The following is a 15,540-nucleotide window of genomic DNA, read 5'->3' as shown; positions in this document are numbered from 1 at the left end:
AATTCTGCAGCTTGTGCTTCTCCCCAGTTTGGATCTGGGGAAGCACCTGCAGAGACACCTGATTTCCTGACTGTCAAGGAAGCTGGGCTGTACCTGCAATATCCAGATCTTGACAAGTATGGACCCTTCCCAAACTGTGTGTGTGTGTGTGTCCCTCTAGTCAGTTAAGGTTGAGGGTCTGAAGAGACTGTTCCACTCATCCGTGTAACCAAACATGTTAGCTCTGTGGAGAAATAGGCTGCAGTTGGCTCTGCAATAGCTAGCTGAGAGCCTTTGGGCCCGGCGCAGATCACAGCAGGGGAGATCCTGCCCAACCTAAAGATTTCCGTGAGTGCCAGCACGGTCAGCACTACCCCATTTCCCCCGACCAGCTGGGGTGCCCACAGATGAGAAAAGCAGACGGGGCACATGCAAAGTGCTCCCGGTTCTCCCGCTTCATCCCGAGGGAAGGAAAACCCACGGGACCCTCACCTCTCCATCAGCTGGCCAGCTGGGACCGAAGACAGCCTGACGACCCCTCGGCGCTGCTGAGAGCAGGAGCTTTCCCCTGCGCCGGGCGGCAGCTTCCGCTCCCGGTGGGGCTCGGCAGGGGCTTCTGCACCGGGCTCCTTCCCTCTCCGCTGCCGCCCGGCGCCTCAAGGTCACCTGCCGTTCCGCTCGGGCGGGCGCGGATCCGTGCCCCCATCCCCATCCCATCCCATCCCATCCCATCCCATCCCATCCCATCCCATCCCATCCCATCCCATCCCATCCCATCCCATCCCATCCCATCCCATCCCATCCCATCCCATCCCATCCCATCCCATCCCAATCCATCCCCGTGCCGTTCCCCCCGCCTCCGCCGCGGCCCTCCCACCGCGGCTCTGCCCGCCCTCCGCCGCGTGTAGCGGCGCTGCGCTGCGGCGGGGCCGGGGCCGGGGCCGGCGGGCGGCCAGCGCTGCCGCCGAGCCGCGGCTGGGGGCGATGCCGCCGCGCCGCCCGCCCGCCGCGCCGCCGCGCCGCCCGCCCGGCCACCGGCGAGGCAGCGCCCGGCGGCGGGCGGGATAATGCGGCTGCCCAGCCCGCAGGCACCGCCAGCGGGGCGCCCCCGCCGCCATGTCCCCCCCGGCCTCGGCGGCCGCCGCCAGCGAGGGAGGCAGCAGCACGCCGGTGCCTCCGGAGGAGGAGGCGGAGGGGGCCAGAGAGGAGGTGAGCAGAGCGGCCGCCCCCGGCCCGGGGCTGCCCCCGACCACCCACCCTTCCTTCCTGCCCGGGCGCTTTGCGTGGCGCGGGCATTGACCGCCCCGCCGCGGGCCGGGCCGGGCTTTGCCCGCCCAGGTACGGAACCGCTCGCTGGGAGCCCCTCCCGCCCCGCTCCGGCCCCGGGGATGCGATGCGGGCCAGGGGGCACGGGGGGTTTGGGGGCGAGCATGCCCTGCCGCCAAAGGGCTGCCCCGGCGCGCCTCCTCTCCATCGCTGCCAGTCACCTGGGGATCGCTGCGGAGCCTCCGGGGCTGCAAGGGAGGCAGCAGCCCGCGCCGTCCGGAGCGGGGGCCGCAGCTGGAGTGGCCGGGATGGAGGAGGAAGGGAAAAATCAGAAACGAGAAGCGCGGGGCACCGTTTGGGCTTACAGCCGCGGGCAGAGCTTGTTACGCTTGGGAGGAGTGGACGTGGAGACCCCCTCCGTGCTGTGCGCTGGCTTCTGGGCGCATCCAGGATGTGGCACAGCTGCCTGGGTCGCTGTGAGGCAGGACGCGGTGGGCAGCAGGGTAGAGGGCTTGGGGACATGGCAAAGCCAGGGGCTGTTGCTGGCTGGCGGCTGCTCCCAGCTAGAGAAGTGGAAGGTGCAGACTGGGGCAGGCCGGGTACCAGCACAGCCTTGCCTCCAGGTGTGCTGCAGTCTTCCTCAGCAGATGACTGTTCTGGAGTCCAGGCAGGAGACGCCAGAAAGGGTCAAGAGCAGGGTGCCCTGTGCCTTGGGAGCACTGCCGGGAGGCAGGAGTGCCAGCCTTTTTGTCTGCCTCTACAGAGCCTGCTTGCAGCTTGGGCTTCCCGAGAAGAGGGAAGGCAGCTGCACTGGCTGGTGGGACTCACTTTATGCCGTGGGGGTGCTGACCCGTGGAGATGAACTAGGCAGTGTAGGAAGGGCAGTGTTCTCCTGCAGGTGGTGGGCTGCCCTCTCTGGAGAGACCACAGCTCAAAGGGCAGCTTGGGGGTACTCAGAAGCTGGTGCATCACTTCCCCTTCTGCTGATGAGGAGCTGCAGTTTGTGAGTGCTGCATAATCCTGGTATTCTCTGCCTCCTTGGCTTGGGCAGAACATGCATGCCCATGCACGGTTATGCTATATATACAGATTTATATTTAGATAGAAATAATTGCAGGAGAGGAATGCTGAAGTTCAAGGACTGGGAAGCTGCACACATACTGTATACTCTCTGTCTGTTACTCTCTTCCTGCCTGCATTCAGCAACTCCCGATGATCTGAGCCCAGCTCTTCAGACAGACCCTGACGAGGGTAGCCAAACTGTGAGGTGCTTTTTGCATGTGAGGACGTGCTTGCTGTGATGTGGTCTCTCACTGCCAGTGCTCTGGCAGTGCTGGTTCTACTTTCTAGATGGCACAGACTTTTCAGAGGTGCCAGAGCAGGAGCCAGTTTGGGTGAAAGTGTAGCAGGGGCAGTGCCCAGACGGGTTTCCCTCACCTACAGTGCCCCCTGGCTCGCAGGGATTATAGGATTGTCCAAGCACCACAGTTACTCTGTGGTGGCTGCCAACGAGTATAACACTCCATGGGGGCAGGCAGAAGGGCTGTAGTCCGTGACCTGCCCTGTTTAGGCTAAGGGCATCCTTGCAGTGGCCAGAAACTGTCACAGACTTGCATGAAGCAGCTGGTGGAGGAGAGGAAAGCTGCAGCCTCTTGTGATGGTGCCACGCTTGCTGGTGTCTCATCTGATGCAATGAGGAGAGACTTTAGTGGCAATCTTGGATTCATGGGCTGACCTAGTGCAATCCTCTTGTCTTCAGAACTACCAGGAGGGGAGAATGTTCCTCCTCCCCTCTAGTGCCTATGCAGTGCCATACGGGCTGTGCAATGTCCTGGTTTCCATCAGAGCCAGCTGCTGGTGCCAGCATTGCCGAGTGTCCCCGCAGTGTGGCTCAATCCCACATGTCAGGGTCCATTGGCCAGGGCGAGTGGGGAGCCAGGGGAGATGTCTGGAATATGGGAAACTTGCCCTGTCCTGTTTGAAGGTTTCTCATCTTGATATCTCAGGTTGCTGTGTCTGGGAGCCAGGCAGGGCTTCGGGTGTTTCTCATCTTGTCCCAGCAAGGCAAGTAGCAAGAGCTGCTAACCAGAGCTGACTGAGCCCTTGTTCCATCTTGGCATCACATGCCTACACCCACACTCAGTGGTGGTGAACTGAATTTCACTCCTCAGTGCATACTTGGAGGGTAGGAGACGCCAAGGGACAAGCTCTTCAGCTGGGAACCAGGAAAAACCTGTCCTTGTCCTGCTGCTCAGGGGGGATCTGATGGAAGGAAGCAGTCCTCCTCCAAGCTGCTGTGTGAAATGGAGACCTTGGTACCGCTGCAGGAGCTGACTGCTGGCAGGATTCCCTGGCTTGTCGATGCTCAGCCTTCCTCTGTCCTCTGCAGTTGGCAACCCTGCCAGCCTGGGACTGAGCCACCTCTTGCTTGTAGACAGGACCTGTAGGCATGGGGTGCGTGATGTGGGTATTTGCTGGGACCATCCTGGCCAGGAGTTGCCAATGTTTGTCCAGAGCCTTCAAAGACAGTGGTAATTCCTAGAAATGACTGGATCCTCCCTACCCCCCTTTTTCTGGGGATTTGAGGTCAAAGGAATCAGGGCTTATTCATTTCTTGTATGATGTAAGTGAATCCTGAGGAAGAGCCATGGAAACTGATGCTCAGGAGTCCCTCTGGAGTCCCCTGCAGGCTGCTGCCACCACCTGGCACTCGGGAACTACCTGGGCCTTCAGGCTGCTGCTCTGGGCCTTTTTTGGGTTGTTTTTTCAGCCCTCTAGAGGGCTGTCTCTAGGACTCCTAACCCTCTGAAACCCAGGCTGTCTCGAAATATGAAGGTTTAGCATTCTGGAGGTGAATTGGAGATTTCACAGAGATTTCTGCAGGGAGGGGCAGGTGAGAGGCATGGGAGGTAATGACATGGAAATGCTTGTTAAAAAAGGGGACAGTGGATGGGGCCAGAGCCAGGCTGTTACTGGGAGTAGCTTGAAGAACTTGATGGGTTTTAGTATTCAAAGTTGGAGGGTCAAGGTTGCAGGGGTGATTAAGGGATTTTGACCCATGTGCTTTGCCACTGAGGTGCTGGGCAGGTTTGTCCCTTGAGGCTGTTTTTTGTAAAAGAGAATCCCCCAGACCTCAAAGGAGTTTAGCGCAAGCAGTGTTGGGGGTCCCCTCTTCTACTGCCTCTGCCCTGTGCATTGTGGGTGTCCCCTTTTGCTTCATGGCTGATTGTGAGTCATCCCCTCCATCCCCCCCATCCCCTCCATCCCTCCCCACCCATCCCGAGCAGCAGCTGCAGGTGTGGGCCTCCATCTCTGTCCCCTTCAGGGCAGTGTCAGAGGCAGTGCCAGGCAGGAGGGAGGGGAGGCCCAAGCAGCAGCCCCCCCTTGCCTTTCCCGAGCTGTGTCTCAGTTAGTGCCTGCTGAGGTTTGCCCCATGCATTCCCTGAGGTGAACTGAAGCACAGGGAAGGGAGCTGGTTGGGATCCCACAACAGGCTCAGCTAAGCTATGGCCAGCCTGGCCCCCTAGCACTGCAGGGATGTTCCAGTGCACCTGCAATAGCAGATTTGCTCACCACTCTCCAGTGCTGGAGCCTGATCAGTGAGGGAGGCTCCTGGTGATGGAGGGAAACCCTGTTTGCAGTGAAGTAGGGCAAGTCTTTTGCCTCATTCCATCAGACTGCAGCGGGCAGATGACGATGGCATTTATATCAGTGCCTGCTCTCCTCCTAGTGACACTGTTCTGAGACAGATTTCTCTTTCCCCAGCATTTTCATCTGCTTGCTTGCTATGCTGGACTTATCCAAGGCTGGTTAAGAGCTCAAGGAGACAATCTTATTCAGCTGCTTCTGCGGAGGAATCTCTGGAGCTGATTGTTTGCTCCTGTGAGCCCTTTGCAGCCTGGGAGAGGAGCAGGGATGCTGCAGTTCCTACTGGGATTAGACTCTGCATCTGGCTCCTCCTCTGTCTCTGCTGTGGCTGTATCCCGTCCCTGCACTTGCTCAGCTTTCGGAGCCCCCACCAGAGCAGCTGAGGTGTGTGTGTTTAGCCCCAAAAGCCTGGGACAAGGCTGGGTTGTAAACGGTTTACAGCAGGGGTTAGTGTGACCCCGTAAAAGCGCTGCAGTATCTGAGTACTGCGTAGTCCTAGGAGGAGACTAATGCATGGACCAGAGCCCTGCTAACACAGTTCCTGGAACCAAGCCTGGGCTGCATCGTGCTCCCTGCCCTGGGTGGGTAACCGCAGTGGGGCTTGCCTACATCTCTGCAGGGTGGCAGCCAGCGGCTCCCTTCTCCTGTGACACGGGCAGTGCAGAGTGCCAGGGGCTGGGGACTGGCTGTGAGGTGGAATTTGCTCTTCTGAGACAGACGTGTCCAAAGACCTGTCATTCTGGTGCCCCTTCCCCAGCTGACAAATGAATGAGCTGGGTGCTTTGCTTTATTCCTTGTGCTGTTTGCATGTCTGCCTCCTAAACAAGGTGCTGTTTCTCAGCATTCACGCCCCACAGACACCCCAGGCTTGGCATGTACCACCCAAGGGCCCTGTTCAGACCCTCCCCACGCTCCTCCTTTGGCTCAGCTGCTCCTTTAGATCCTCATAGGCAGAGCAGGGCTGCCGCTGCCAGAGAAAGCCTGCAACGCAGGAGGCAGCAGTGAGAGAGGAAGCCTTTAGCTGCCTGGGCAGTGGCACAGTATTCCAGCATGGGAGAGCTGTGCTGCAACCAAGCAAAGACAGGGGTCTGAGCAGGCTCTGGTAACTGCAGCCTTGACCTCAGGAGGGAGAGCACAGCTCAGGTGGCTCTGCCTCCTGAAAGGCCCCCTTTCTTCTCCTCACTCCCTTTTCTCTTACCTGGGGTTGCCTCCTTGCCCCATGACTGTGAGGCTGCTGCAGTGGTCAGAAGACTGGGCTGCATGTGCGTCCATGCCAGCAGTGCCACCCTGCACCTCTCTGAGCTGCCTGCAGGCCAGTACCACCCACCTGCCAGCCCTGGGCTCTGTCTGTCTGTCTGTCTGTCTGTCCCCAGGTTCCTGCTCTCAGCTAGTGGCTTCAAAGAGAGCAGCTCAGCATTACTGATGCTGGGAGTGCCAGTGGGATGTGCTGCCATTCCCTGTGCCAGCAGTGGTGTCTCTGGATGTGCCACCTGCTCTGCTCATCATGGGCTGGCTGCTGGGGTGGGCAGGCAGGGGAGCTCTGTGCCTCCAGGAGGGAAACCTCTGCTGTGGATTTGGGCTGGATCCATGAGTGCAGTGACAGAAGTCCCACTGGCAGGCTTTGACAAGGGTGGGGAGGAAATACTGGCCTGTGGGACTCTAGAGCACCAAGCCAGGAATGAGGGGCTCTTCAGAAGGGCAAGATGCATTTCTTTAATGAAAGAAGAGGCCCAGGTCTACCCCTAGACCTGTCAGTGCCCTTGTGATTTCTGGTTCTTGCTTTAATTTTTATTTTCATACCAGAGTGAAAGTGCCCCTCCTGCTTCCTAGCAGTGTGAGCCCTTTCAGTTGTTTGGGATTCCTGGATGAGAGACCTCTCCAGCCCAGCGTGCTCAGGAGTGGAGAATAATGGAGCCAGGCTTGGACTGCAGTGCTGGGTCATTACAGCTGGTGTTGGCCCCTGCCATGGCAGAGGTGGGCTCAGGAGCTGCTGCTGCCTGCGGGGGCAGAGGGGGAGCAAAGCTTGGAGCCTCTGAGTGAATTTGGTGGCATCTGCACAAGGCTGGGGGTCTTGACCCCCTCTCTCAGGTTGCACCTTTGGAGATCGCTGGATGAAATCTTCTGTATAAGAAAGCAAATAGTTACTTTGTCTGTTCTTTCTTTGGGTAGGATGATATCAGATCTCACAGACAATGGATCAATATTTGAGACTTAGAGTGTTGCAGAGTGACCGAGGTTTCCTTAACCAAGTTTTTTCATGGGTTTGTGTGAAGCCCTGCACTGTGCTGTGGTAAAGGCACCAGTGCAATCCCTTTAAAAAGTCGTGTTGCTGAAGTTCCGCCTTTTCCTCACCATGAAAGACCTAAGAGCAATTTTTTCAGAAGTGTGGACTGTCACATCTGAATCCCAGTGCACGCAGGCACATTTGCCAGCAGCTGTGAGTGGCCTCTTGCCCTCCTTGTTGCTGCAGATTGGTAGGATGCTCCTTCCTTCCAGCCTGAACACTTTTTAGGATGTTACTCCATATTTGCTTTCTCTCCTACCAGAGGTGGCTCCATTTCAATAGTGGAAAAGTACTTTCTCATTGGTATGGTTTATAAAGCACTTGAGAAGCACTTCAGAGCTCCTTAGGCTGCCAAGTGTTGTAGTGGGAATTGTCATTAGCAAGCACAGACCTTCCCAGCTGCAGAAGGGCTGTTTCTCCATCTGACAGGCACACCAGGCAGCTTGTGCCGCCCTGGTGGAGGAATTGGAATGTTGCCCTTGGTCATTACTGGGAAGCGGGGAAGAGACTCGTGTGCAGTGGGATGAGCTGTGGTGAGGGGCTCAGGTGGGGTGACATCAGTTAGAGCTGCCTGTGCTGGTGGGGTGGGTGCAAGAGCTGAGGAATGTGGAGGAGATCGCCCAGACTCTTATCTGGTGCTCCAACAGCTCTCCCTGGGAAGTGGCAATGGGTAGAGTTTACTCCCTGTTGGAGAAGGGAGATGCTCAGGGTGTGGCTGACAGAGTTATCCTTTGCCTCTCTCCCCCATGTCCAACTGGGCTCTGTCTGTCTCCCAGGGAGGGGCAGAGCACCAGAAATGGAGGTGATAGTTGCCTGCACTGCATGGCTGTCATCCTGTGAGAGATCCCAGCCTCTGCCCTGCCCGCTGAGGCCAGGAGCCCCATGGCATCTGCTGTTTGGTCTGTGTTCACAGAGCTATAGGTGCCCCCACAGCACCCTGCTCCCCTTCCCCTGCAGCCTACTGACTCCTCTCTTGTTTTCTCTCTCTTCTCCCCGGTGCCCCGGAGCAGCAGCGGCCAGTGAAGCAGTCTCTCAGCAAGTCCCTGTGCCGAGAGTCCCACTGGAAATGCCTGCTGCTGTCCCTCCTCATGTATGGCTGCATGGGAGCCATGACCTGGTGCCACGTCACCAAGGTGACCCGGCTGACCTTCGACAGCGCTTACAAGGGCAAGTCCATGATGTACCATGACAGCCCCTGCTCCAACGGCTACGTCTACATCCCCTTGGCTTTCCTGGTGATGCTCTACGTGGTGTACCTGGTGGAGTGCTGGCACTGCTACACGCGCAACGAGCTGCAGTACAAGGTGGACGTGGAGAGCGTGCACGAGCGCGTGCAGCGCATGCAGCAGGCGACCCCCTGCATCTGGTGGAAGGCCATCAGCTACCACTACGTGCGCAGGACCCGGCAGGTCACCCGCTACCGCAACGGGGATGCCTACACCACCACCCAGGTGTACCACGAGCGGGTCAACACCCACGTGGCAGAGGCCGAGTTTGATTACTCCAACTGCGGGGTCAAGGACATCTCCAAGGACCTCATCGACCTGGAGAGCTACCCAGCCACGCGGCTCCGCTTCACCAAGTGTTTCAGCTTTGCCAACGTGGAGTCCGAGAACTCCTATCTGACCCAGCGGGCCCGCTTCTTCACGGAGAACGAGGGCCTAGACGATTACATGGAGGCCAGGGAGGGGATGCACCTCAAAAATGTGGACTTCAAGGAATACATGGTGGCCTTTTCCGACCCAGACAACCTGCCTTGGTACGTATCTCACTATGTCTTCTGGGTGGCAGCTCTGCTGACCCTGTCCTGGCCCCTGCGGGTGCTAAATGAGTACCGCACCTCCTACGTCCATTACCACGTGGAAAAACTCTTTGGGTTCGATTACGTGGCGGTGACGCCGGCTGAGGAGCGCTCCTTCTGCCGGAGGATGCCCCGTGTCAACACGGTGGACAGCACGGAGCTGGAGTGGCACATACGCTCCAACCAGCAGCTGGTGCCCAGCTACTCGGAAGCGGTGCTGATGGACTTGGTGGGGCTCTCTGGCTGCACCAGCTACTCTGCCTGCCGCTACGGGGGCTACCGGCAGAACTGCGAGCGCTGCCACAGGACTATAAGCAGCTCCTCCATCTTCTCCCGCAGCGCTTTGAGCATCTGCAACGGCAGCCCCAGGATTCCCTTCAGCAGCAGCCGCTTCTCCCTGGGCCGCCTGTACGGCTCGCGCCGCAGCTGCCTCTGGCAGAGCCGGAGTGGCAGCCTCAACGAGCAGAGCTGCCCCACCGAGCAGACACGCCTCTCCAGCCAGGTGACTGTGGAGGAGGAAGACCCCCCTCCTTATCAGGATGCCCTCTACTTCCCTGTCCTCATTGTACACCGCAACGAAGGCTGCCTGAACCATGACCACCGTCACCTCCATCGCAATGGGTCCTGCGTGGAGACCTCACTGTGAAAGCAGACGGTGGTGAGATCTCATTGTCCATTGCCCGGCCCAAGCCGGCGCAGGATTTGGGGAGAGGAGCACGAGGGGGATAGCCCAGGAGGACATCAGGATGGAGTGGACATGGCATCCTGCTCCGGCAGCCAGCAAAACCTTCCCCCGCTGTGGCTCTGACCTCCCCGAGGGGTGGATGCTGATGCTCCCCCTGACATGGCACAGAACTCTCGACCGATCACCACATGCAAAAAAAAAAAAACCCAACCAAACCAACAGCAAAACCATAATTCATGGTATCAAGACCCAAAGGGGGGAATAAAACAACAGGCCTGATGCAGGGAGGGGGTGGCTTTGGCTCCCAGCCCTGGCTCCAGGCTGGCTCGTGCTCCAAGGAACCAGCAGCCACCAAAAAGCACCCTGCTGCACTCCTGCCCACCCTGCTTCCCACACTGGAGCGAGAGCCCTGACAGGGTGGAGGAGAGCAGGCCCCTGGAGCAGGGTGTCGCTGCCTGTGACAGAAGGTCATGGGTGCCCAGGCACGTGGAGCTCAATGGCAGGTTAGAGCAAAGGCTGAAAGCCACGAATCCGCCTCTTCCCCTTCCCCCTGCCTGTTCCCCACCCTGTCCACTTTTTTTTTAGACCATGCTCCGACTGTTATTTTTTCTCACTGCTGGGAATGGCATTGCCTCCAGAGGATCTCATGCTCAGCTCCTGAGGAAGTTTCGGTGTGCCAGGTGTGAGTCAGCATCCCCTTGGTAAAGGGTTTTCTGTTTGGGCATGCAGCACCAGGGAAGGGATGAATGTGCAAATCGAGATGGAGCAGAGATCTGCAGCGCTACTGATGTGTTTGCTGGAGGAGGGCTCAGCTGGAAAGAGAAAAGGGGAGGCCCCTGGTGAGCTGGGGAAGAGGATGGCACTGGAACAGACATTGTGGTATCAGGTGGCACATCAAGTGGCTGGGGACCCTTCCTGGCTTTGAAGTGAGTCTTAATTGGTTCAGCCAAGCATCAAGGAAGTCTCTGGTAGGTTCAGCTGCAGTTCACCTATTGATAATGGAGCAGCAGGTTAGTGCAAGCCTGCACAAGTGAATTTGGCATGAGATCCAGCTGGGCTCTGGCTGTGGACTCTGAGCTGCAGGCTCCTGGAAGCCTCATTTTGGCAGAGAGCTCTGGGGATAGCAGGGACAAATGCAAAAGCATGCTGGAGCATTGGGAACTTTGACTGGGGAAAGGAGGATCAAAAGGATTCTGTTTCTGTGGTACCCCACTATTGGTGCAGGAGGCACTGCCAAGAGGGATGTTCTGCAGAACAGAGGCTGGGGATATGTTAGAGGAAAACCTGATTGAAGCGAAACATTTTGCACAACAGTTTTTGCAGGGAGGTGTCAGGCTGTCAGAAGTGAGGTGTCTCTTCTGTTTAGCTCATTAGCGACTGGGTTCTTCTGCCTTGCTCTTGTCAGGGCAGGTTGCTCTGGCTTTGTGCTGCCCCTTCTACCCTGCTGGAAAGGATCTCAGTGACCTTGGGCAAAGAACCTTCCTGTCACTGAAGCTGCAACAGTGTTTGCAGCATGCACACACCCAGCTTTTCCTCCTCCAACAACACATCCCCAGATCTCTTGCGTCCTTGTTCTCAGAAAAGCTGTCTCCTTTTCAGTCAGCTCTTTGGGGAGTGCATGCCAAATCAGCCAGCGATTTCTCCAGCACTATTCCTCAGCTTCACCCTTCTTCCCTCATCAGCTGTGGCTGACAAAAGCTAAGAGCAGCACATCTGGGGTGACAAGGGCAAGTCCAGTGGCACCTGGGCATTGTGCTCTGTGTCTGCCTCCCCATCTGTCACAGAACAGTGAGGCACTGTATTTAGTCCAGCCATCTTCCTCCTGCCAGCTATTAATGAGGGGTCTGTCTCTCTGATCGTGCTGCTGTACTGCTTTGCCTCCCAGGTCTTGAGGAGGCTGCAATGCACCCATGTTCCACACTGGTCCTATTTTGAAAGTCATCTCCTGCTGGCAAGCCTGGAGTGGTCAGTACCTGTGGGCATTGTAGAGCTCCACTTTTCATTTCCCCCAGAGCAGTCTGTTCTGCTCTTTATGCCCTGCATATCCTGGTTAGCGTCTCTTGCCCTTCAAGTCAGCTTGTCCTCCTGGATCTGGGGTGCTAAACTACAAATAACAGTGGTTTGAACAGGAAGTCTCTTAAAATCTCACTATGTTTATGATTCTGTCTTAGCCCTTAGTTCTGCCCTTACTTTCACTACCAGAGCTAGATGTTGGCTTAAAGAAGAGGGTCCCTTGGAGGACAGAGAAGATTAAGGTCTCTGATGTAGGCACATCCCTCTCTGCACTTTGTTCTCATTATTTTTGGCATAGATTCAGACTGGGCGAAAGCAGCCCTGGGATTTCCTTGCTTAGTAATGACATTTGGCTCGCTGTGCACTCGTGCTCCTCTCTCCAAGGGCCTAATGTAAGCCAAGGCCAGTGTGGAGTGTTCTCCTGACTCCAGGGAGATAATGGTGTGTGCTTGTATGTCCCAGGGAATTGAGGCAGTGGAGCTGCAATGGGTCATTAGTGAGGAATGAGGTCCCCGCTTGTCCTTCCTGACATGTTCTCTTTGAAATCTGCACTGTTGCTTAAATTAGGCTGCAGTGGCTCATCTTTCTATCTCCAGCCTCCAAGGTGCCTTGGACAGATGGATTTATCTCAGTTTTGGCAGGCCTTTTATCTCCCCGGGGAAAAGACATTCTTCACAACAGGAACAGATTAGCAGGGTCTCTATGCCCCCCAGCTTTTAGCACCTGCAGCAGAGCTTCAGGCACCTGTCCTTGGCTCTTTCTGGGGCTTTCCATGAGAATGCCTGGCCTTGTTCCTCTGGCCCCATTTTGGGGGCCAGAATAATATGGAATATTATTCTGGAGGTGGTCTGTCCAGGTGGGTCTTTGAGGCACGGCTGCTGTTCTGACCCACAGGATCCATAGAGTCTTTCTGTTGCTGAACACCTTCCCCATGTACCTGGTGTCAGCTGCAGCCAGGTCCCAGTGCTTCTGTCTGTGGCTGGTCCAGACCCACAGTACCCTGAGGAGTGGGACCTCTCTAGTCAGTGTTCCCCACTGCATGCCAGGATTTCTCAGAGATCCCATCCCTCATATTCTTGGTGCTACCCAAGTGCACCTGGTAGAACTGCTCCCCTGGTCCATCCCATTCCATTTTCTCAAGGCTGGAGACTTGACTCAGGCTCAGGAAAGGGAGATGGTGCACTTGGACATGGTAGGAGAGCAGGACTGGGCAGCAGGGATAGGAGCTGCCTGGTGGCTTGACAGAGAAGTGGTGGAGCTGAAGAGGAGAAACTGAAACTAGGGCTCGTCCCGGCATGTCTAGTCAGGCAGGAAAGTTCAGAGCAGAAAGCTGGGCTCTCCCTCCTGTCTCCTGGCATGGGACACTACTCCTGGCATGGGACACTACCAGCAAAGAGGGTTTTCTCTTAAGTGTTGGTGAGAGAACACAGTGCCCTGGACCAAGGGCAGCTGCTGTAATTCTCCTATGGCTCAGGCTATGAGCACAGATACCCAGAGATGGCCTGTCCCTGTTCTTTCTGGCACACAGCCTCTCCGTGGTGGAGTGGTCCCATCTCCTGGCACATGGACACCACCCACCACAGCTCTGGGCTGTGCAGCAGTCAGGTGCCTGCTCTTCCTGAGACGTGTGTCTGCTCTCTGCCGTCTCCATGTTGGTGATGCCAGCTCCTCTGGCAGCTCATTCGAGGGCCCAGTCTGCTCCTCTCAGTAGCCTTCTCCCTTACATCTAACCCGAGTTCTCCCTGCTGTAGCTTAATCCCATTACTTCTCCTCCATTGACTGGTGAGTCTAATTGGCTCTGTTCCTTTTTCTCATGGCCTTCCTGACACAAGCAGGCCTCTTATCTGTAGCCTTTTCTTCACCAAGCCCAGAGTCTTGATTTCACTTGCCAGGCCCTGGCTTGAGTGGTGGTGCGGAAGTTTTCACTATGTAGTGAGTATGTCACTCCTGCTCTGAGCCTGGCCCAGGCAGGAGGGCCAAAGGTGCAGGCAATGCCTTGGTCAATGCCTGTCAGGATGGCTGTGTCCTCATTCCTGGTGCAGAAGATCTCTTTGAAGTGAGCAGAGCTCACAGAGCTGCTGGCTGCTTGCACAAGAAAAGCAGGACAGCACACATCACCCTCTGGGAAGGTCAGAGCTGGGTGCTTGTCAGTATGATGGGGGCAATAATTAGGAGGATCTCTGCAGTCAGATGGCTTTGGTTTTTTCCATGCATCATTCAAACATTGCAGTTTTCCATGGGTTGAGAGTCCGGCTCAGCATTGCACTTAGCAGCAGACCTTCCTCATATACCAGAAGGAGGGAGTCAGGAATGCTACCAGCTCCTCTTTGTGGCCCCTCATGGTGCTAATGCAACCCAGAAGAGGGATGGTCTTACTGCTGCAAGGCTGGACAATTGGTTTGGGCTATTTGGTGTTTCCCACTCTTCAATATACTTGTCAGGTACTTCAAAGCTCTCCAGCTTTTCTGAACTAGAGAAAAAGAAAGAGAGAGAGAGAAAGAAGTGTGTGAGAAGCTCTGGATTACCTGATCATCAAGACATATCACCACCCATTTATCTATCTGTCAACACAGTAGAAGCTTCCCAAATAGTGCCTAGCACTTTGCTTGTACAGAACCAGTTGATGACACCAACCAGCCAAGTGGTGCTTCTTTGAGCCCTCTGTGTGTCCTGTCTCACTCCACACCAAGGAGGGAGGTGTCAGAGAGGGCTGTCAGGGTGAACAGCTGTAGGGGCATTCATTAGGATGGGGAGAGGGAATCTGAGCCTATGGCCAAGGCCAAGCCTTCCATCCTGCTGTTCATCTGTTGTCAAACAAATGCACCCCCCTTCCTTTCTGCTCCCCATAAAATGCACTTTAGAAATCTATCTGGTCCCTGCTCTCTTTGCTGTCTCTTCACTCAAAAGGCTGCAGAGTTGTTTAATAACTGGTGGATACTCATGGGGTGAGAACTGCAGGAAAATATTTATGAAGTGGAAGTTTAAGAAAGATAGGTAGCATCAATGCCAGTAAAACAACACCTGCTGATTAGCAGGTGGGACAAATAATCTCTTTTAAGCTCTCATTCCAGCCTTTCCACCCATGGCTTCAGTAGTGCTGTCTAATGTCACCAGGGTGCTGCCTTTAGCAGGGCACAGACTGTGCTGCAGTGTGCTCCTGCTCTGCTGCAGTCGCTCTAGGGGCTGGGTCTGCAGTGCCACACCACCACCAGGATGTTGTGTTAGCAAAGCTCTGTGAGTCTCAAGGTGGGGTATGTCCTTCTGATCATGTTTCATTCACATTCAATGGTTAGAATAAAGTCTGTAGGAACATGATCTGGATCCAGGCAATGTCACAATGAAATGCAGTTTAAGTGATAGCTCTATCTGGTGCTGCTGCTTCCTGTGATGCACTTGGGCCTACACTCTCCACTGAGCCAGGTATGCATGGGGACCAAAGGCTGGTTCATAGCACCTGGGACCCCAGTGGGGACTTGGGGCTGAGCCTGCCTAGGGCTGTTTTCCCTGTGGGCATTCTGGAAAAAATGGAAAGGGGTCATAGTCACACTTCAGGTAGAAATTAATGGGCTATGTTCATTCCTAGGGTAATTTTACTGAAGCCAGTGGTACTATACTAATGTGAGGTTGGCTTAGCAGCTCCTCACAGGGATCTGTCCCTGAGTCCTGAAAAATTGATCTGTCACAGTGTTGCTTTGCTGCATAGATTTTGTGTTGGGTCTTGGCCAACATGAATGAATGTTGAATATCTGTAGTTTCTACAAGCAGTGGATTGAATTGTTCTGCTCTACTGCCTCACAGCTGCTCTGCCAAGGGGAACATTATGGATGTGATCTCGTCAACTCCCTCAAAAGCAAGCTAACAAGC

General features: G+C 55.8%; 1 protein-coding gene across 1 annotated transcript; it reads left to right on the top strand.

Moving 5' to 3' along the window:
- The first annotated feature begins 903 nt into the window (after positions 1-903).
- TMEM151B (transmembrane protein 151B) lies at positions 904-9,896 on the top strand. Its single transcript, XM_074538631.1, has 2 exons — positions 904-1,188; positions 8,188-9,896. Exons 1-2 carry the CDS (start codon positions 1,096-1,098, stop codon positions 9,622-9,624), a joined length of 1,530 nt encoding a protein of 509 aa, XP_074394732.1. The 5' UTR covers positions 904-1,095; the 3' UTR covers positions 9,625-9,896.
- The last annotated feature ends 5,644 nt before the right edge of the window (positions 9,897-15,540 follow it).

The sequence above is a fragment of the Zonotrichia albicollis genome, chromosome 3 (assembly GCF_047830755.1).
Source record: "Zonotrichia albicollis isolate bZonAlb1 chromosome 3, bZonAlb1.hap1, whole genome shotgun sequence".
Taxonomy (NCBI): Eukaryota; Metazoa; Chordata; class Aves; order Passeriformes; family Passerellidae; genus Zonotrichia; species Zonotrichia albicollis.
Note: the sequence above shows the minus strand (reverse complement) of the source record. Positions and strands in the feature narration are given on the sequence as shown.

Coding starts and splice junctions, on each gene's coding strand:
- TMEM151B (XM_074538631.1), top strand. CDS start 1,096: ATGTCCCCCCCGGCCTCGGCGGCCGCCGCCAGCGAGGGAGGCAGCAGC. Junction 1,189..8,187: donor CGGAGGGGGCCAGAGAGGAG/GTGAGCAGAGCG, acceptor GCCCCGGAGCAG/CAGCGGCCAGTGAAGCAGTC.